Genomic DNA, 22,165 nt, shown 5'->3' on the forward strand with positions numbered 1-22,165 from the left:
ACAGAATTTTGTCTTAAGATTACATAGAAACTCAGGAGTAGCTTTGTTTTTGACTTCATTATTTTGCAGATTATCATTATCTGAAACAATAATATTGTGTAAAAAGTTCAAGAGCCAAGGTTTTCTGGCTTGTACGGTACCATAAAGTCTTTCTTTAAGAGAAGTAGAAACACCTGAATACTGGGTTGTATGATTCTAAATATATAGTGCACTCTCATATATAGTGTGCTTAAGCATAACGATGTTGCTAGTTCATTATTTTCTTGTTGCAGGAGTTTAAATAACAAAAGTCATAATCATGTTGAGCATTTTAGCTTATATGCAGAATGACAAATTATTTGTTAGTTAAATCTGATTTGAATTATGTGTTTGATTAAAAAAAATCAGGTTAGTTTGTGCCTTGAATCAAATTGTCAAAAGTTTGAAAAGCTGATTCGAACTGTGAAAGTGGCTTTTATATTTTTAAAAAATTATATTTTTTATATTTATTTTATTTAAATAATTGAATTGATCTAAAGGTACATATTTTGTAAAGCTAATTTAAAGATATGATCAAGTTCATGAACTTGAATTTCTGATTGAAAACTTCACATAACTGTAATTATTTTTCCAGTTACAATTTCAAATTTATTATTATTTGAAAATTTATATACAAGAAACTGTTTCTTTGGATTTACTTCTGAAAATATTCTTCAGTATGTATGAGCGCAAGCATATCACCTGTCTCCTGTCTTTAAAGCAGCTGCATTTTTTTCTTGAGATCACCCAGCAACTGCTACTGCATATTCATTTATTTGTGCATTTTTGGAGAACTAAATCTCAAAGCACCATACTATATTAATTTATATCACATCATACTCCTGTCAGAAACACCAAGGTACTTTTGGTTTGACAGGATTAGCTGGTGACATTACCATTGCCCTAGGGGACACCCAGTTGGGAGCTTCTTTCATAACTTAGTTCAGTCATAGTTCAGTATGATCCAACTCATATTTTCTGTTTAAGCATCTATTTTGTCTGTTGATCTTAATGGTGAGCCTGTGACCTGGGATTTTTGGTCCTTAAGTTCATATAACATTTATAGGTAAAGCCAATTTTCATGAAAACTTCACATATTGCTCAGTGCCATAGACTAGTCTGGGTATAACCTGGACATGAAAAACAGGGCAAATTCTATATGTGTAGATAAGACCCCAGCGCCATGGTGCCTTAAGTTAATAAAAAGTTAACTAGCTACTATCTCCACCCTTTGCATCGTATGTCATTGGGTCAAGGAGAAGCCCCAACCTCTACACTTGGACTTTCAATGATGAAGCAAATCTAGCAGAGCCATCTGGAGAATTGTGGCATCTGGAGAATTGTTCTGATAAATTTGGATTGAATTCTTTCCAGTGGTGTAAAACACGAAGCTGAGGGTCCGAGCAAGGTCCCATAGAGAAGCTGTGCTAGCAGCTTGCCACAGAAAGAGCTAAATTGCAACTGGAACATAGTGTCCTCCCTTTGTGTGGAAAAATTGTAAGAATGGCATTCGCTGATCGTTGGCCAGAGGCAGCTGCGTATTCTCCATGGGCTTTTTGTGAGCCAGTGGCATGGATGACCACCCCTAAGTACTTAAAGGTGGTTACCTGCTCCATTTTGTGGCTATTTAAATACCATGAGTACCGTTTTGGCCTTTTTGCAAAAGCCATAACCTTTGTTTTCTCATAATTTATGTCCAGTTTATTATACTTGCAATACTGGACAAGGGCTCGCAAGGCTCCTTTAAGGCCAACTGGAGTCCTAGAGAGAATCACAGCGTCATGTGCATACAGCAGCAGAGCTTCGGTCACCTATTTTGGGGGGTTGGTAATTTGGATTATTTAACCATTTTACCATATCATTTTTGTAAAAATTGAAGTGTAAGAGGGCCAAACTGCACCCCTCTTTAACTCCCTTTTGAGTTTCAACTGACCCTTGCATATTACACCTCACCTTGAGGGATGTTTTGGAATGTAAGGCACGTAACAGATGGAGGAGTCTGTGATCAATTGAGGCAGCTTCCAGCTTCTCCCATAGCTTAGTCCTTGTAACCATGTCAAAAGCTGCCTTAAGATCCATAAAGGCAGGTGTATCTGATGCATATTTTTCAATCAAATGATGAAGAACTAAGCACTGATCTATGGTGCCTCTCCCCTCTCTAAACCCAGCTTGTTCTTCGGCAATCAGGTTCTCAAGATCCAGCCTACTGAGTGCAAGAGTTAATAAGTTTTGCTTGTTTTGCAATCTTGGTAACTTCTTGTTTTTCCTGTAACAGCTGCTGAAATGTTCACTGATTTGGAAAATGCATTTCAGGGAAAAATAGATGCTGCATATTTTGAGACCAGCAAATACTTGCTAGATGTGCTCAATAAGAAATACAATTTACTAGAGCATATGCAAGCCATGAGACGTTATTTGCTCCTTGGTCAAGGAGATTTTATCAGACATTTAATGGACTTGTTAAAGTAAGTAAATGCAGATTTAGAGGGATGATTCTGTTAATCTGTGGTTGTAAAAATTATCATTTGTCACCTTAACGTTTAATACAGGTGTGATGCTTTTATAACATAATTCTATTTCATTGGACATATAGAATATTATCTTGTAGAGGATTGTTATTTATCTTACAAAACGGGAGAGGAACTCATCAGTATAGGAATGTTCTGTACAAAAAGAACCTTTACTGAAACTCTTGTATAAAACTTTCTAAGTTTATATACTTATATAGAACACCATATATAGAGTGTCACAAAAGTGCAGCTTTATTCTTTTAAAGCTTAAAACCTAAAGCTGCACTAAGACTTGAGAAATTCTATGTGTCTCAGTATGTGCATACACACACATACACACAGTTGTTATTTTTCTTTTTTCCTATTCTTTAATTAAAGAAAAATACAAAGAAAGAAATGTATCTGTGAAGCCCAGTATTGAAATTTATAATATATATCTTTATCTTATCACTTTATTATTTTATTCAGTGATAAATCACTCTACTTTAGTTTTTTTTCTCAAGTTTTTATTGGGAAATATTTGGTTCTTTTAAATTTTGGTGGAACAGTTTCCCCAACTTTTAAAAAGCTGATCTCTTGTATCTGTTCTTTTAAAAGTTTTTGAAAGTTCTTCATATGATATTAACCATGCATTCAACTTACTTTCAGGTGAGTGTGCATAGGATTGCAGCCTGATGGTACAATCCTATCTGTGTACACTCAAAAGTAAGTTTCTTTTAGTTCAAACAGCTATATTTACTGCGTAATAAATGTTCATAAAATTGCACTATTAATCTAAAATATAATCCTTCTCATTCTCTGTATTTAAAACTTTATTAAATTTACATTATACCTTTTCACTAAGATAACTTCAGACATGATTAGACTTTATACATACATTATAAAATAGAGAATGGATTGCACTATTTGAATTGTTTGTGCATCAGCCATTAATAGTATCAATCAAATCTTTTAAAATTCGGCTCTTTTTTCTACATTAATTTTAATTGATTCTCTCATTCTTCTTGTTTTGTTTTTCAGCATCTTAGAGTGTAAATTTGAGAATAAGAATTGCCATGATATTAAATTTATATGGTATCTTCTGGTTATTTATTGCCTCAACATGTAGGCTGCCAAATAAATCCTGAAGATATAAAACTTTAAATTCTGCAGTCTGGATTTTACTATTCGGTGGCTGCTATCACAGAGTAATATTTTGACAAAGAGAAAGTAAAGACTACCTTTTGATGAATATATCATGATATATTTATTTAAATGTCTATTCAGATCCCAAGCTTTTAAAACTCCTGGATCCCGTACTTTTAAATTCAGCACCCCACCTACTTCCCTTCGTGTCAATATTTTTAAAAGCATCTTGAATTTTCTTTTACAATGGCATTTCAATAGTATAATTACAGACTTTCTACATGTTACATTTCTTTTCCTTCAATAATGCCAATTTTTCATTACAAAGGATTCCATTTGCTTGCCAGACATCAAAGAGATGTCTATTTGTCCAAGAGCTGAATTGATGTAACATCTCTACACTCAAGTGCAGCAGGGAATGATAATGAGACAGAAAATTGGCACAACATTTTGGTGTGTCAAACACTGGAGAGTTGTGGATTAATGGAAATAAACACTTTTTGACATAGAATGTTTAATTTGCTATTTCAGGTTCTGGGAATATAAGCTTTGGTTCTAAATATTCTTTAATACAAAAAGCACAACTGCATAGTCTCTGTCACTAAATTTAAAATGAAGCATCTCAAACAGTTTTTGGAATACAAAAGCAATATTTTCTGATCAATTTTTACAATATATATTTTGAACTAATTGATTCTAGTTAGGACAACCATCTTTTATACAAAAGAAGTTCCCCAAATCTGTAGATAGTGTAGCTGTTTGGAAGCATTCTTCTGTAGTCATTCTATGTTACTATCTCTTCCTAGTCCTTTAAAAATAGCAGAAGAAAAGACTGCATTATCTAAAAAGATTTTATATTAAAGGAAAAATTGTGTTGCAGGGCTAATAGGTTAATTCAGATATGACCTGAGGTTTGAAAAACACTATGAGTTTCTGTATGAGTTCAGTTGAACATGAATGGAAGAGACTGCTATGGTGGGCATTTTCATTGGCTTCTGTATCCTGACCCCTGGATATTTTTTATTTTTTTTATTTTATTTTAATTCCATTTATATCCCGCCCTTCTCCGAAGACTCAGGGCGGCTTACAAGCTTAGCAGTAGCTAAAACTGAAATATGAATGATTGGTGGATTAGAGTTGTTGCTATTGTTGAAATTTATATCTTGAGTATTTGCAACTACAAAAAATAATGTGATGTAGAAAACTTGAAAATGTGCATATTCTTTTGTGCAGTTTCACAACTGATTGTAAAACCATTGCATCTACAGCTGGATGGAAATGGGATATAGTAACAATGGCATATCTGTCTTTTATTTATATTATTTATAAATAGGCCAGAACTCGCGAGACCAGCTACAACCTTGTATCAGCATAATTTGACAGGAATCCTTGAAACAGCTGTCAGGGCAACTAACGCACAGTTTGATAATCCTGAGATCCTCAAACGCTTGGATGTTAGACTTTTGGAGGTATTTCTGAGCCATTTTAATATTTCATGATAGCTTTAGATTTGATTTGTCAAAAGTAAAAAAAAATATCCTCTGAGGTCAGCAGCATCCAAAGTACTATCATCTTTCTGGATTGTCAGATTTTCTTGACCTTACACTAATTGTTATTTCACTGAAAAATGAATCTCACTTATGGATATTATAGTGCAGTATGTTTGATAATGAAAACATAAGGCTATAAACCGAATTAAGCATACTCATAATGTGTATGGGCTTACTATGTGGTGTATTATGGCTTAAATTATAGTTCTGCTGAATTTATTCTGATGCAGTTTTGTTAAAATGCTGCATTATTCAGTCTGATTTGTTATAGATGTAACTTCATCGTTGTCCTTCTTTTTGCTTATCTGAACAGAAAATGTCACAATTAAATTTCCTTTATTCTGTGAACTGACAAATAGAGTTATCTCCTAGTCTAACATTTTAGATTGTTTAAGCAAGGTTTCTTTTACCCACTATGTCCTGTCAATTGACCACTGATCATTACTAAATGCTAGATCATGATTACTTGGGAAAATAGCTAAATAATTATGTAACTGATTTGCTTAAATATTTATAACTTTTTTTTAAAGGTGTCTCCAGGTGATACTGGTTGGGATGTTTTCAGTTTAGACTATCATGTGGATGGACCAATTGCAACGGTAAGGATGTATAGCTCGGTTTGTCCATTTCTGATCCTCCTACCTAGAATTAGCTACTTAGTTCTCTAAATACTTGTTATTAAAATAGCCTTTGTACTTTTAGAACTACATGATTAAAGAGATTGCTCAATATCTTTGATGTACTCATTGTATTAAGAGTACAGCCAAAATTTCAATTTTCCTAAATTATTAATGAGTGTTAAAATGCTACATTTTAAGACCATCATTATTTGAAATAAATAATTCATTTGTTCTGTCGGAGATTTTAGAAAGTACTTAATAAATGGATTTTCATTTTCAGCCATTATTCTAAAACTGTAGCAACTAATTTGGGATAATTTGTGTGAACTATAAAATGTATTTTCGGGAACCTATTTGTTCTCTTTAAATAAGTGTGATATATAGTATTCATTAAAACAGATGAGAAAATAGCACCATTGTTCAAAATGCTTTTACTATATGTAAAGAATAACAGTGCTTTCTGAACAAGGTGTCAAAAATGAAAGTTTGGTCAGAAGGTATTTGCTACATATAGTTTAATCAAAGGAAGATAATATCTAACTTAACATCTGTTAATCTATTTGTATATTCTATATCCTTCCCCATAAGTTATGAATAGTTATAGAGCTATGTAATCAGTTCCTTAATATTTAATTTTTGTTGTAGCATGCTGTTAACCATTTAATGTATTTTCCTTTCATTATAATAAATCTTTCACATGTTGAGAATTGAAAGGTAGTGGAAGGATTTTATTATAGCTATAGTTTATAATATAATTTTCTTTAATGTGATTATTCCTTAAACAAATCAACCTAACCTATATAAGGAACAGAATTTAGCTATATATCATGAAAATAAAGAAGCCCAGTAGACATTGGAATCTTGGACAAGGGAAGTATGTAAACATCTATCAATATAAACAATTATATCTTGCTTTGATAAATCACTTTTTCAGTTTCCATCCACCATTCATAATCTAATTGTTTAAGGTTGTTATGATATCAAATAAGATATGAAAATAAGCATAGTTCTTTTGATTAGAACTCTTAATATTTTATTTAATTTTGTATACTAGGCAAAGATGTCAAAATGTAGAACATTACATTCAAATGTATTTTTTCTGAATGATAAAGTATGCTCTTGGCCCTTGAAGCTTTGCATTTCTCAGATTGATCTATAGATGTGAAAAAAACAACTGTTTTCTAAACATTTTTTGGTTATTGAGTTAGATGCAAAAATCTCTCTCAGATTTTATCAAAAGATCTTTCAGTTAGTGAACACAAATCATCATTTCAACAGGCATTAAAACACAGTTTGAGGCAGTAAGGCTCAAGGAAAGGGGGATTTTACTCCTTTGGGAGGATGCTAACAACTGAATCTTAGCTATTAAAGATTTATTTGTCCAATAGAATGTGTTATTTTCTATATCTTCAATAATTTCTGGTAATGAAACAGCATAATGTAGAGGGGGATTAATGGGACTCTATTTTCCCTATCCACTCAGATGAGGAACTGAAGCAGTAGCTAATCATGACTGCAGCACAGACCTTAACTTTTTCGTGCATTCAGAATATGTGTATTTAGTAAAAGGTTTGTCATAACTCCTATATTTTGGCTGAAGATGCTCTAAGGAGCAGGTACAAAAGCACTTGAATCTAGGGAAGCTGAGATAAATGAACCCAGAGCTTCTTTTGCACAACACAAATCCCCATCATGCTGTTTTCCTTGTATTTATTGTAGCAGAGAGGAACAAGAGAAATCCTTACCTACTAATATGAGACTTCTTAATAATAAGACTTTAACTTGACTGAGTCTTTGTATTCATAACTTAGCTTTTTCAGTCAATGATCTTAAGCTGTTGCACTATCCTTTTAATAGAGATACTTGAAGCAATGGAAGCAGCAGTACTTGACGTTTTAAAGGTTATGATCGAATGTTGCTATTATTTGCAGATGTTTACACGAGAGTGTATGAGCCACTATCTGAGGGTGTTCAACTTCCTATGGAGAGCAAAACGGATGGAATATATTCTTACTGACATATGGAAAGGACATATGTGCAATGCAAAACTTCTAAAAAATATGCCTGGTAAGGGATTAAGTTCAGTGAATAATTACATCAGTTGCTGTTTTTCTATCCATAATTCTTCAGATTATCAACATAAGAGAATGTTCTTCAGGTTATTCTGGAAGTTTAAATTAAATCTAGAGTAAGTTTAGAGTACGTACATTGTGATCATTGAACTGATTTGATTAAATTCAAAATGAATAGGCTCTAATGATGTTCTGTCTGTAAGGCTCAGATATACTTGCTATTAGCTGCTACTTTACTACAATAGAAAAAACCCAATTGCATACTTTACATGGTATATAAACTTATGGAAATTATTATTTTTTTACTAATTAGCTACCTTCTAACCTTTATATTCAGCTTTTTAAACATTGTTTTAATTGTTGGGCTTAATTAATTTAATTTATTTTAATTTATATTATCTTTTATATTGTATTTTATGCTGCCCTGTAAACCGCCCTGAGTCCTTCAGGAATAGGGCGGTATAGAAATTTAATTAATTAATTAAATAAATAAATAAATATAGAAGTCAGTTTCCCAAAAGGATAGCTGCCTTCTGTTGGTTAGGTTTCCACGTGGGTAGTAATTTATCTTCCCTCCAGTGTTTGCATAGAAAAACCCATAACACTGACAGCTTGAGTAGTTCTTTTTACCAGAAGGGGGCAACATTTGCAAACTAGCCCAATATTTATTTATATAAATTGTATTTCATTTGTAAATAAATTAAATTTATTTATACATTTAGACATTTTATTTATACATTTAAATACAGTAAAGCTTATCACATTCCATAGATATCAGCAAGCAAGTCTTTGTGAGTAGTACTTTACAGTTTTGAGTTTTTACTGTCTATCCTTTCGTTTTTCATCTTCTCCTGTCACTGGCATTGTAGGGCTCTGGATGGCAGCCTTGTTGTGGTAGAGGGGGTGCTAAGTTAGAGTTCATTTCATCTGTAAGGCATCTATTCAAAAAATGATGCAGTTCTTCACTTTTACTACTTGTGACATAGCCGTTTATAGAAAGCAAGGGGTGTATTATTTAAGACACTGGGCTGCCAGAATATGTGTGTTAATTATCTGCAACTGGATATGCGGAATAGGAATATTCTTACTTTTTTATTCTCTTATTTCGGGAGATACCTTCTGCCAAAGCAGTGTATAATGACACTGGACATTTCTGCCACTGCACTGCCCTATTGAAATCTCATTGTTTTTGGTATGTTTCCTTTATTTTGCAGTGTTTATTTTTTCTGTATAATTTTTATTGCAGCTTAAGTTAAAAGTAAAAAGCTGGTTGAGCTTTTGACTGTACGGAAAAATCCATATTGTACTATTTGGCAACAATGTGTTAGTGATTTGCCTACGGAAATGAGCTCTGGAATGTTATTTCAACTCTTTCGCATTCTAGTCTGAAGCCTTAAAACTCCCTGTTGGTCCTCTGTTCACCTCAGCATCCTGCCAAAGTTGGTCAGGTGCTCCCATTTTCTAATTGGAAAACTTCATTTTATCAGCAACTTAGTCACTAAGCATGGTTGCTAATTAAAACATCATATGGCTATAACTTATTTCTGCCTACAATTTTACTTCTGCCTTTTCTATTAACTCTGGTTGTCCCAAGATGGTTGCAAAGCATCTGAATAGCAATCCTGTGATCATGAGACTCTGCAGTGATCATAAATGTGCACCACTTGCAAAGTACTTAAATGGCAATCTTATGACTGAAAGACATTGTGCAAGGATTAGTTAGGTGTTTTTTTAACACCATTGTAATTTTGAACATTTGCTAAACAAGGTAGTTAATAAGCAAGGACTACCTGTATAGGTTTGTTGGGTAGTTCTTCTTCAAGCCTCTAAGAAGTTTTAATTTCTGAAGATTAAATGAGTATTTTATAAGCAACCACACTGGTGAGATTGTTAGATAATTTTAAAAATAAATGAATATTGTGGAACATTTGTTTTTCTAAACAACCGAGAGCTTATAATTATTGGTTTAATTGATGAAATATTTTGATCAGTTAAGTCAGTTGTTGGAAATTTTCAGTCTAGTTCCATTACGCTGAATGTAAGATTGTTACACGTTTGTGAGTTATGAACCACAATCCACCAGATGGAGTGTGGTAGCTGTTTTATTTTTTGTTTCACAGTCTACAATATTGCTGATAGAAAGTGACTGGCTCAAAATTACCAGCTGGCTTCCATGATAAAAGACCATAACCATGCTCCTATTCCAGCTCTCTAACCACCACTCCAAATTGGTTCATGAGACCCAGTTTGAATCCTTCATTAGGACCATTCATAACCTTCAATTAAGAGGCCTTTATCCATAATGGTTTGATTTAGGCTGAAACTTAAATATACTAAAAGGATGGAAAAGGAAGGCAACAAAACTGGATGGAAATGAAGTAAAGAGACAGGGTCAGGGAAGAGCAAAACCCTTTTCAGGCGTTACAACAAGGATTAAAATCAGCTCAGTAAGCACTCCCTTTTAAACACTAAGCTACGTCTATCAGACCTGAGCTACAGAAGAAGTTAGATTTTCTGTCTCTTTGCTACCAATAAATGGTCATCCAGATTTGGTAGCCCTACAAAAACTAAATTTGAAGGCATCCATGCTTTTCAGCTACAATATCAGTAGTAATTCACACACTTGCCAATTCCTTTATTTTCAACAGTTTTTAGTCTTATCTGTGATATAAGACTATTACATCATGTAAGTAATAAGCAAACTCTTGCTACCTTATAAACATTAGAAACAGTTGTCTTCAGAGAGTGCTCTGCCAAATCATAAGATTTTCAATTGTTTCTGAAAATTTTATATATTGGATATTAATCATTAGTTCAAGCAGAACTAAGTAAACCTAGGAAATTATGATCCCTGGGTTTTTTATCCTTAAATTGCAACTATGTTAAAAGGTATCCATCAAGTAACTGAATAAACTCTTTAGCTACGTTGGCTGGGAATCAAAGCACTAGGGCAGGGGTAGGCAACCTCGGCTCTTTTATGACTCATGGACTTCAACTCCCAGAAATTCTGGAAGTCCATGAGTCATAAAAGAGCTGAAGTTGCCTACCCCTGCACTAGGGGGACAATAGGAAGGCTGCTGTAACCGTTCAGAATACAAGCCCTGAATCATAGGTTGTGGGTCTGAAATGATTTTTTTTTATTTTTTAGTGTTTTCTGCCATAGTACGGTATTCACATTTCTGTCTGCCCTTTGCTTCAAGAACTTTAATGGTCTTAATTCAGTAAGAATGCTGAAAATTATTCTGCTTCTGGCAATACTTTCTTGCATTGTTTCAGCGTATTGTATTCCTGGTATGATTCCTTTTATACTAGATGTTGTGGCTTTTGTTTTTTGTGCATCTCAAGTACTATAAAACATTTTTTGTATAGAAAGGAATAGCTACAGGGTAGTAATTCTTTAACCTTTCTCTGTCACAGGTGGGCTATGGCAACCAAGTAGGCTTTGACATCTAGTATGCAAAAGGAAAGCTTTGGCATGGCTTTATCTTCTTTTGAAGCTTGTTCCACATTTGAGTACCCTTGACTGAGAAAGCCTTATCTCCTTTCCTCACAAAGTTTGGCCTAAACATTTCAGCAAAGCTCTCTCCCAAAAGAGTATTATAATCTCTGAGGATAAGTCTCTCCCATCCTGCGTTGAGCATAGTGGCTACTGGAAACCACTTGTCAATCCACCTAATAGGAAGGTCACCTTTCTTTTGTTAATAAGCAAAGAAGGTGTCTCATGAGTTAGAGTATTTTCCCTGGCCAAGCATGAACATTCCTCTAAAATAATAGGTTTATTAGGCAATATTTCTCATTCCTTTAATGAAAGGCAATATAACTTTTATTGTTCTGTACCACCTTTTTAAAATAAGCTGCAGTGAAATGAAAAAGCAGAGCTGGGGATTAACAGATTCATCCATCCCTAATTCTCAGGAACCATTTCTTTTGGTTTTTGTTGTTCTGCCATTTGAAATATTTTCTTTTCCACGTTCTTGCTAACAATTTGGGAGATGGTTGTAGCTCAGTGGTAGAGCCAGAGCTTTATATTTTGAAGATGCCAAGTTCAATCTACATGTGGAGTTAGAAAAAAGTATGAAGAGGTGCTGCCAGGCTTACAGGACTAAGTTAAATGAACCAAGTATCTTAGTAAAAAGCAGCATTGCTTCATTTATTATATGGAATGTATACAGTTAACTTTGGTTTCTCACTTGACTCTGCTTGTCATATTATTAACTGGAAACAGTGTTAGCTATTAGAATTTATAGTTTCAATTTATTGGATTAAAAATATAGTATAAATATAGTATATTATGATTTTTCTTTAAGTATCTTTGATCAGTTGTTATATTTTATTCCTTTCAGAAAAGGTGCAGGTTATCAACCTGTTGTATTTTTAAAAAAATGTTAGATGAATCAATCCCTTCTAATTTTTAATATACAAATATTTTGATTTTCTTACAGAGCTTTCTGGAGTGCTGCATCAGTGTCATGTTTTGGCATCAGAAATGGTCCATTTCATTCATCAAATGCAGTATTATATTACATTTGAGGTACCCGTCAACCAACCGTTTTGTAGTCTATTTTGTTTTTGTTTTGAGGAGAAGAAATGTGTGTAGTGCCGTATAGAGTAAAGAGTGCTAAATAAAGAGTTTCTGAAGGAAGAGCATCAATATACTAAATACTTAAAATTATGCCTTAGGTCCTGGAATGTTCATGGGATGAACTATGGAACAAGGTCCAACAAGCTCAGGACTTAGATCACATCATTGCAGCTCATGAAGTCTTTCTAGATACTATCATATCTCGCTGTTTGCTGGACACTGATTCAAGAGTAAGCCTTTTCTCTATTTAAACATTATTTCTGTAATGATTGTAATCATTGCCCCTTTTTTCATTTAGTAATGTGTGCAGTATAATATTCAGAAGTGAAATCCCGCTGTTCCATAATAAGAGAGCTTAGAATTACACACTTTGGTTGAATCTTATGTTTGCACTAAATGTAATACTTGTGGATGTAGGATCTTATTTTTACATTTCACAATTTCTTATAGATGCTTCTCAACCAGCTTCGAGCCGTTTTTGATCAGATTCTTGAATTTCAAAATGTGCAAGACGCAATGTACCGAGCCGCCTTAGAGGAATTGCAGCTACGCTTGCAGTTTGAAGAAAAGAAAAAGGAGCGAGAACTTGAGGTATAGCTTCTTTCTATGGCATTCTATGGCATCTGGTTGTATTTTAATGATAACTCAAATAAAACAAACTTCCTGTGTTCTTTTTCCTGAAAAGTAATGAACAAAAAGTAGAAACACAGTGCAGAAAGATGCAATTGTATGTATGTATGTACAGTGAGGGGAAAAACTATTTGATCTGCTGATTTTGTATGTCTGCCCACTGACAAAGAAATGATCAATCTACAGGGAGTGCAGAATTATTAGGCAAATGAGTATTTTGACCACATCATCCTCTTTATGCATGTTGTCTTACTCCAAGCTGTATAGGCTCGAAAGCCTACTACCAATTAAGCATATTAGGTGATGTGCATCTCTGTAATGAGAAGGGGTGTGGTCTAATGACATCAACACCCTGTATCAGGTGTGCATAATTATTAGGCAACTTCCTTTCCTTTGGCAAAATGGGTCAAAAGAAGGACTTGACAGGCTCAGAAAAGTCAAAAATAGTGAGATATCTTGCAGAGGGATGCAGCACTCTTAAAATTGCAAAGCTTCTGAAGCGTGATCATCGAACAATCAAGCGTTTCATTCAAAATAGTCAACAGGGTCGCAAGAAGCGTGTGGAGAAACCAAGGCGCAAAATAACTGCCCATGAACTGAGAAAAGTCAAGCGTGCAGCTGCCAAGATGCCACTTGCCACCAGTTTGGCCATATTTCAGAGCTGCAACATCACTGGAGTGCCCAAAAGCACAAGGTGTGCAATACTCAGAGACATGGCCAAGGTAAGAAAGGCTGAAAGACGACCACCACTGAACAAGACACACAAGCTGAAACGTCAAGACTGGGCCAAGAAATATCTCAAGACTGATTTTTCTAAGGTTTTATGGACTGATGAAATGAGAGTGAGTCTTGATGGGCCAGATGGATGGGCCCGTGGCTGGATTGGTAAAGGGCAGAGAGCTCCAGTCCGACTCAGACGCCAGCAAGGTGGAGGTGGAGTACTGGTTTGGGCTGGTATCATCAAAGATGAGCTTGTGGGACCTTTTCGGGTTGAGGATGGAGTCAAGCTCAACTCCCAGTCCTACTGCCAGTTTCTGGAAGACACCTTCTTCAAGCAGTGGTACAGGAAGAAGTCTGCATCCTTCAAGAAAAACATGATTTTCATGCAGGACAATGCTCCATCACACGCGTCCAAGTACTCCACAGCGTGGCTGGCAAGAAAGGGTATAAAAGAAGGAAATCTAATGGCATGGCCTCCTTGTTCACCTGATCTGAACCCCATTGAGAACCTGTGGTCCATCATCAAATGTGAGATTTACAAGGAGGGAAAACAGTACACCTCTCTGAACAGTGTCTGGGAGGCTGTGGTTGCTGCTGCACGCAATGTTGATGGTGAACAGATCAAAACACTGACAGAATCCATGGATGGCAGGCTTTTGAGTGTCCTTGCAAAGAAAGGTGGCTATATTGGTCACTGATTTGTTTTTGTTATGTTTTTGAATGTCAGAAATGTATATTTGTGAATGTTGAGATGTTATATTGGTTTCACTGGTAAAAATAAATAATTGAAATGGGTATATATTTGTTTTTTGTTAAGTTGCCTAATAATTATGCACAGTAATAGTCACCTGCACACACAGATATCCCCCTAAAATAGCTATAACTAAAAACAAACTAAAAACTACCGTATATACTTGAGTATAAGCCGACTCGAGTATAAGCCGAGACCCCCAATTTCACCCCCAAAAACTGGGAAAAGTTGTTGACTCGAGTATAAGCTGATCCGCCGTTCTGCATGCCTCGGAGGCTGGATCCGCGCTCTGCAAGCCTCTGGGATCCTGGGAGGCCTAATGCAAGCACCAGCCCGCCTGCCTCAGGTCTCCCCCACCCCCAGATACTGGGCTTCAGCACAGCTGGCTGTCTTGCCAAAGAGAAACATCTGGGAAGGAAAACCCTGTCTTACCTCTTTCCCAATTCTGCCTCTGCCCTTCCTCCTACCAAGGTGTTCTGGGACTAGTTCCCTAGCCTTTTGGAGCTTTTGGTGTTCGCCCATCAGCTGTCTACGGGGAGGCAACAAAGCTGCCTCTCTAGGCTTTGAGAAAAGGCCCCTTGCACAAAAGGCAGCTTCAGGACGAGCTTCCAAAAACCCTTTCCTTCCTTAACGCCCTCCCCACCTTCCCCCAGAAAGCCATATTTCTTTTTTTTTATTGAAAATTTTTATTGAAGTTACAATATTATCCCCTCCCCAACCCACCCCAGAACCCCTCCCCCTCCCCCATATTTCTTCAATAACAAAAACATAAAAAGCTGGTTGGGATGTACTCGCTGATTTCCCCCCCCCCTTTTTTTTAGATGCTAAAACTAAACTCTCCCTCTGCCTTCCAACCAATATCCCTTTTTAAAATCTTACCTTGGCTCCAGATGGAAGAGTAGAGGAACTAAGCTAGTAAGGAGAGAATTTTTTTCTGCAACTTTTTACTCCTGAAGTAGTAGTAGTAGTAATAGTAGTAGTAGGAATAATAATAATAAATCCCTAAAAGTTGTGCCAGAAAATGGAGGACGCTGGGTCTTTGCAAGTTTTAGCTGTCTGTCAGACTGCCTGAAAAGGGCGGCCTTCAGGCAGCCAGGCGGACAGCTAAAGCTTGCAAAGACCCAGCGTCCTCCATTTTCTGGCATAACCTTCGGAGATTACTTTAAAAAAAAAAAAAAAAAAAACCTTCAGAGGAAAAACAGCTGCAGAAACATTTTGTCTCCTTGCTGGCTTGGTTCATCTACTCTTCAGCCAGGAGGGAGTCCAAGGCCTAGAGAAGGAGAGCTTTGCAGCATCCCTATGGACAGCTGATGGGCAGACAGCTGAAAGAAGCAGGCAGGCAGGGCGCGGAGGAACGGAGACCTGCAGGTCTCGGACGGCGGTGGCTTGGGAGAGGTGCGCGCGATCCCGGAAGCACCAAAGCCTCGGCCGCGCACAAGTCCTCGGTAAGTTTTTTTGTTGACTGGAGTATAAGCCGAAGTGGAATTTTTCAGCCCAAAAAGTGGGCTGAAAAATTCGGCTTATACTCAAGTATATACGGTACTTCCAAAAATATTCAGCTTTGATATTAATGAGTTTTTTGGGTTCATTGAGAACATGGTTGTTGTTCAATAATAAAATTAATCCTCAAAAATACAACTTGCCTAATAATTCTGCACTCCCTGTATAATTTTATTGGTAGGTTTATTTTAACAGTGAGAGACAGAATAATAACAAAAAATCCAGAAAAACACATTTCAAAAAAGTTATAAATCAATTTGCATTGTAATGAGTGAAATAAGTATTTGATCCCCTATCAATCAGCAAGATTTATGGCTCCTAGGTGTTTTTTATACAGGTAACAAGATGAGATTAGGAGCACTCTCTTAAAGGGAATGCTCCTAATCTGCTTCTTACCTGTATAAAAGATACCTGTTCACAGAAGCAATCAATAAATCAGATTCCAAACTCTCCACCATGGCCAAGACCAAAGAGCTGTCCAGGGATGTCAGGGACAAGATTGTAGACCTACACAAGGCAGCTTGGTGAGAAGGTGACAACAGTTGGTGCGATTATTCGCAAATGAAAGAAACACAAAATAACTGTCAATCTCCCTTGGTCTGGGGCTCCATACAAGATCTCACGTCGTGGAGTTTCAGTGATCATGAGAACGGTGAGGAATCAGCCCAGAACTACACGGGAGGATTTTGTCAATGATCTCAAGGCAGCTGGGACCATAGTCACCAAGAAAACGATAAACACTAGGCCGTGAAGGACTGAAATCTTGCAGCGCCTGCAAGATCCCCCTGCTCAAGAATGTACATGTACAGGCCCATCTGAAATTTGCCAATGAATATCTGAATGATTCAGAGGAGAACTGGGTGAAAGTGTTGTGGTCTGATGTTACCAAAATCGAGCTCTTTGGAATCAACTCAACTCGCCATGTTAGGAGGAGGAGGAGGAATGCTGCTTAAGACCCCAAGAGCACCCTCCCCACCGTCAAACATGGAGGTGGAGACGTTATGCTTTGGGGGTGTTTTTCTGCTAAGGGGACAGGACAACTTCACCGCATCAAAGGGACCTTGGACAGGGCCATGTACCGTCAAATCTTGGTTGAGAACCTCCTTCTCTCAGCCAGGGCATTGAAAATGGGTCATGGATGGGTATTCCAGCATAGCAATGACCCAAAACACATGGCCAAAGCAACAAAGGAATGGCTCAAGAAGAAGCACATTAAGGTCCTGGAGAGGCCTAGCCATTCTCCAGACCTTAATCCCATAGAAAATCTGTGGAGGGAGCTGAAGGTTCGAGCTGCCAAACATCAGCCTCGAAACCTTAATGACTTGGAGAAGATCTGCAAAGAGAAGTGGGACAAAATCCCTCCTGAGATGTGTGCAAACCTGGTGGCCAACTACAAGAAACGTCTGACCTCTATGATTGCCAACAAGGGTTTTTTTCACTGAGTACTAAGTCATGTTTTACAAAGGGGTCAAATGCTTATGTCACTCATTAAAATGCAAATCAATTTATAACTTTTTGAAATGCGTTTTTCTAGATTTTTTTGTTGTTATTCTGTCTCTCACTGTTAAAATAAACCTACCATTAAAATTATAGACTGATCATTTCTTTGTCAGAGGGCAAACATACAAAATCAGCAGGGGATCAAACAATTTTTCCCTTACTGTATGTATGTATGTATGCTACTCAGAAATAAATCCATTATATTCATTAGAATTTAGAAAAATATGCTATATACTGACCATCTTATATTCCTTTATAAATTAAATGCAAATTACTATATTGGATACTCCAAGCGACATTGCACTAGAATTTTAATTCTTAATTTCCCACAATAACATTCATGTAGTTTTATCAGTCCTTTGACAAAAATATGTATCTGGTGTTTTTAGTTCATGATTGTTAAACCATTTCCAGAGAATTTCTACTGATTTTATGTCCTCGAGGGTTCAGAAACCATCAACCAAATTTATGACTTTGTTCCATAGTAATTAATCTAAAAAAATCAGTGTACTCCTTTGTGTAACAAAGGAGACAAATGAATAAATGTGCACCTATTGATTTACCACCCCATTTTAAAAAAATTGCATTCTCAAGGGTGAATGGGGAGTAACAGCTTCAGAACAAGAAGAAGAGATGAAAAGAATGAAAGAATTTGAAGTTTCAATACCGAAAATGTGCTCACAGCTGCGACTACTTACTCATTTCTATCAGGTATTTTTGTTTAAATTAAGAACATTGATATGAATGGATTAGTACTAAGTATCTTTGTCTAAAATAAATAATATTTTAATGCAGCATTATTCAGACCATTTTAAACTCTTCATGCTATATGATTCCATTATGATTGCTAAACTTGGTAAACAGGACGTATTTTTAGAAGAGTAAGCAAAGACATCACAAACATTGTCAATATATATGACTGCTTACATAACTCATTACGTTATGGATTTCCATCAGATTATTTCTGCTATAGATAGACAATACTATACCGTAATAGAAGTGTTTTCCTGCAATAAATGTCACAACCATGGCACTAATTTTATTGAATTAACTGATATTACTTTAATTGCTTGTCTACATTAAAAACTATACAACTGTTCCAGTTGTAATTGATAGACATTAAATGTTTACCTGTGCCTTAGAGATTATCAGTTTCCAGTTAATGCTTAAGAGAGGAATTTTCAAAGATTGCTGTAAAATAGGAATAAGCTGCATCAGAAGAACCCTTAGCTGCTTCTGCCGCCATGTCCAATTGCCCAGAGAAAACAGTTTCTCAGCTTTCTGGCTTCTAATGATAGTGAGAAACCAGCAGTCTGCTCCTTTTGGTTAGATCAAACATGTCAAACTCGCAACATCACATGACATCACGCGATGTATTGGAACTTTTTTCCCATTACTGGCAATTGGGTGGGCATGGTTTCCTTGTGATGCGTCCGGCCCGCGGGTCAGCAGTTTAACACCCCTGGGTTAGTTGGTCAGTCAACTAGTACAAAAATATCCTCTCCATGTTTGAGTTAGTTGAATAACTGATTTCCACTGCTATCATAGTAGAAAATAAGGAATCTCCATGAAGGTGCTAGAAAAGGGAAGAAACCTTGTTGCATGCTGCTCCTTTTTGTGACCCTATTCAAGACTGCTGATTTGCAGCAGGAAACATGAGCAGAATTGCTTGAATAAGAGGTAGGTTCAGTTTAGAGCGTGTGGGATTTCTCCCACTAGAAGCCAGCAATCTATAAGCAGTTCTCTGGGAAGTAGCAAAGTGTTGTTTTTCATTCCATCCCAGCACCCCTCAAATACATTGGGAGGAAACTGGGGAATAAAGTGAGTAGAATTGGTGTGCATATGTGGCTGGCTGACAAACAGTGCACCTCTTTAATGCAAAGGGCTGTGTGTCACTCACTGAGAACTTTGAATGAGGCCTCCAGAGCTTGATGTTGGTACAAAAATATAATTTTTAATATGATAGAAGGGGAAATTTAGGTATTTAATATACACATATCTATTCTCTCTTTTATGGAAGTCCTTGTTTTTCTTTCTTTAAAATTAAATTACAATTTAATTTAATTTAAATCACAATTTTGAGAGTTGCATGTATGTGTGGAAGAATTTCAAAATCAGTAAACAATAAACCAAAAGATACTTTAGAGATAATCCCTAGATTGGTTAATATATTTATGTTTGTGTGTGCATGCGTACACACACAGATGCTACACATACAATCATATATACCCACATTCATATAATATGAATAAAGATGAATGAATGAGAAACGTGGCAGGATGAATAACAGCACTGTTGTCAATACCCAAAGAAAAAACTGTATTAACTTTTATTAAGTTAAAATGGCTTAAAACAGATTTCCTTAATTTCAGAATGTACCTTCTGTCAATCCTTACTTTAGTAAACTACTCTGTTAATTATTTCAGCTACATTTCAGGATTCTAAATAGCTAACAATATTGATACAGAAGATTAGGGGGAAAAAATCAATTAATATAAATATAACCAAACAGTCTGATTCACACCCCCTTTCAGAGCAGCATGGTTTTGTCCCCAAATGGCTTTTTGAAGAGCCATACTTTTACAGCTCTTTTTAACTGTAGGAAGAAAAGATGGCTTAGATATCTGTTGTTGTTGTTCCAAAGGATTTAGGACATCACAGCATTAAGAAGGCTAGAATTCCTGAAGATAGCATTCCATCCAGGCAGGTAGTCATATAGATATTTAGCTCCTGAGCCCTGTAAGGCTTAAAATGATAGCCAGCATCTTCAACTGCACCTGAAAGCTAACTGGAAGCTAGCACAGCTCCTGCAATAATGATTTAGTGTGATCAAATCTCAGTAGATCAGTAACGACCCAAATTGCTGTTCTTTCAATATCTCTTTCATGCAATCTTCATTTTGTGGACTTTGAGGGAAACCAATAAAATCACTTCTGTCTGGAATTCCATAAGACTGAACTTTTGATCAGGTGATATATTTTCCCACCAAACTCATAGCCATGATTTTAAAAATATCCTAGACTATATTTGCTTTTGGCTTTTTGAATCAATCTTGCCAACTATTTCATAGCTCACCACTTTCCTTCCAAACATCAGATAAAAAAGTGAAATACACGTGGATTCCTGGGGTGCTTCATCGTTGGCAAACCATTGTAAATTGTCATGCCAGTCATTTGAGCTTTGTGTCAGATAAATCTATATCGTAGTTTTTAAAATTCCATCGAATCTCAGAGATTCAGTTGGCTTGTTTCAATTTGTAATTCATGTTTAAAATCCTCTGACAACTTGCAAAACTGCACTGGTTGTCATGGTGAATTTTTCAATGTAAAGGGAGTGATTTCTGACCTTTTATATATACAGTACAGTGGATATAAAAAGTCCACACATCCGTTAAAATGCCAGGTTTTGAGATGTAAATCATTTCAGAATTTTTTTTCCACCTTTAATATAACCTATAAGCCATACAATTCAATTGAAAAACAAACTGAAATCTTTTAGGGAAAGAAAATAAAAATAAAAAATGTACAATAAAATGTTGCATAAGTGTATATACCTTCTTATAACTAGAGATGTGGCTAAAGATGTTCAGAATTAACCAATCGCACTCAAACTGATGTCAAATAGTAGTCAGTACACACCTGCCATCAATTAAAGTGACTCTGATCAAGTTCATATAAAATTCAACTGTTCAAGTAGAATTTTTCTGACATTTACTGAGTTGCCTTTCACAGCAAAAGGCCTAGTCTGCAAAGAGCTTACAGTGCATCAAAGGTACCTCATTGCTGGAAGGTATCAGTCAGGAGAAGGGTATTTTAAAAATGCAGGCATTGGATATACCATGGAACGCAATGAAGGCAGTCATCAATAAGTGGAGAAAAGATGGCACAGCATCCAGAATTGATGTAAAAACAAGAAGCACACTGGTCCAAGAGGCTGCAAAGAAATCTACAGCAATATTAAAGGAACTGCAGGAATTTCTGACAAGTATTGGTTGTGTGCTACATTTGACAACTATCTCCTGTATTCCTTATATGTTTGGGCTGTGGGTTGGGTGGCAAATCAGAAGCCTTTTCTTTTACAAAAACCTATATGAAGTCTGACAAAAACACGTGGAAAAATGTGCAATGGTTTGATGAGACCAAGGTTGAAAATTTTGGCCATAATTCCAAAAAATAAGTTTGGTGCAAAAACAACACTGCACATCACCAAATGTACACTTTTGAAGCATGGTGGTGGCAGCATTATGATTTCAGCTGCTTTTCTTTAGCTGGAACTGGACCTTTAGTCAAGGTAGAAGGCAATTATGAAAAGTTCCAAATATCAGTCAATTTTGGCACAAAACCTTCAAGCCTCTGTTAAAAATGCTGAAAATGAAAACGAATTTCATCTTTCAACATGACAATGACCTGAAGCATAATTCCAAATCAACAAAACAAAAATTCAAAATTTTGGTATGGCCCAGCCAAAGCCTAGACCTGAATCCAACTAAAAATCCATAGGGTGATCTGAAGAGGGTTGTACACAGGAAATGCAATCTGACAGATTTGGAGCGCTTTTGCAAGGAAGAGCGGGCAAAGATTCCCAAGG

At 36.0% G+C, this 22,165-nt stretch overlaps 1 protein-coding gene across 2 annotated transcripts in view; it reads left to right on the plus strand.

Annotated features, from left to right (window-relative positions):
* Positions 1 to 22,165, plus strand: part of TUBGCP3 (tubulin gamma complex component 3) — a 78,052-nt gene that overhangs the window by 51,587 nt on the left and 4,300 nt on the right. For both annotated transcript variants that reach the window (XM_081326606.1, XM_081326605.1), the window contains exons 14-21: positions 2,294 to 2,483; positions 4,987 to 5,122; positions 5,734 to 5,802; positions 7,755 to 7,890; positions 12,338 to 12,426; positions 12,576 to 12,707; positions 12,928 to 13,068; positions 18,173 to 18,289. In XM_081326606.1, the coding sequence (XP_081182732.1) occupies positions 2,294 to 2,483; positions 4,987 to 5,122; positions 5,734 to 5,802; positions 7,755 to 7,890; positions 12,338 to 12,426; positions 12,576 to 12,707; positions 12,928 to 13,068; positions 18,173 to 18,289 (1,010 nt within the window). The remainder of the gene's footprint in view (positions 1 to 2,293; positions 2,484 to 4,986; positions 5,123 to 5,733; positions 5,803 to 7,754; positions 7,891 to 12,337; positions 12,427 to 12,575; positions 12,708 to 12,927; positions 13,069 to 18,172; positions 18,290 to 22,165) is intronic.

This window comes from Vipera berus (genome assembly GCF_964194415.1).
Source record: "Vipera berus genome assembly, chromosome: 4".
Taxonomy (NCBI): domain Eukaryota; kingdom Metazoa; phylum Chordata; class Lepidosauria; order Squamata; family Viperidae; genus Vipera; species Vipera berus.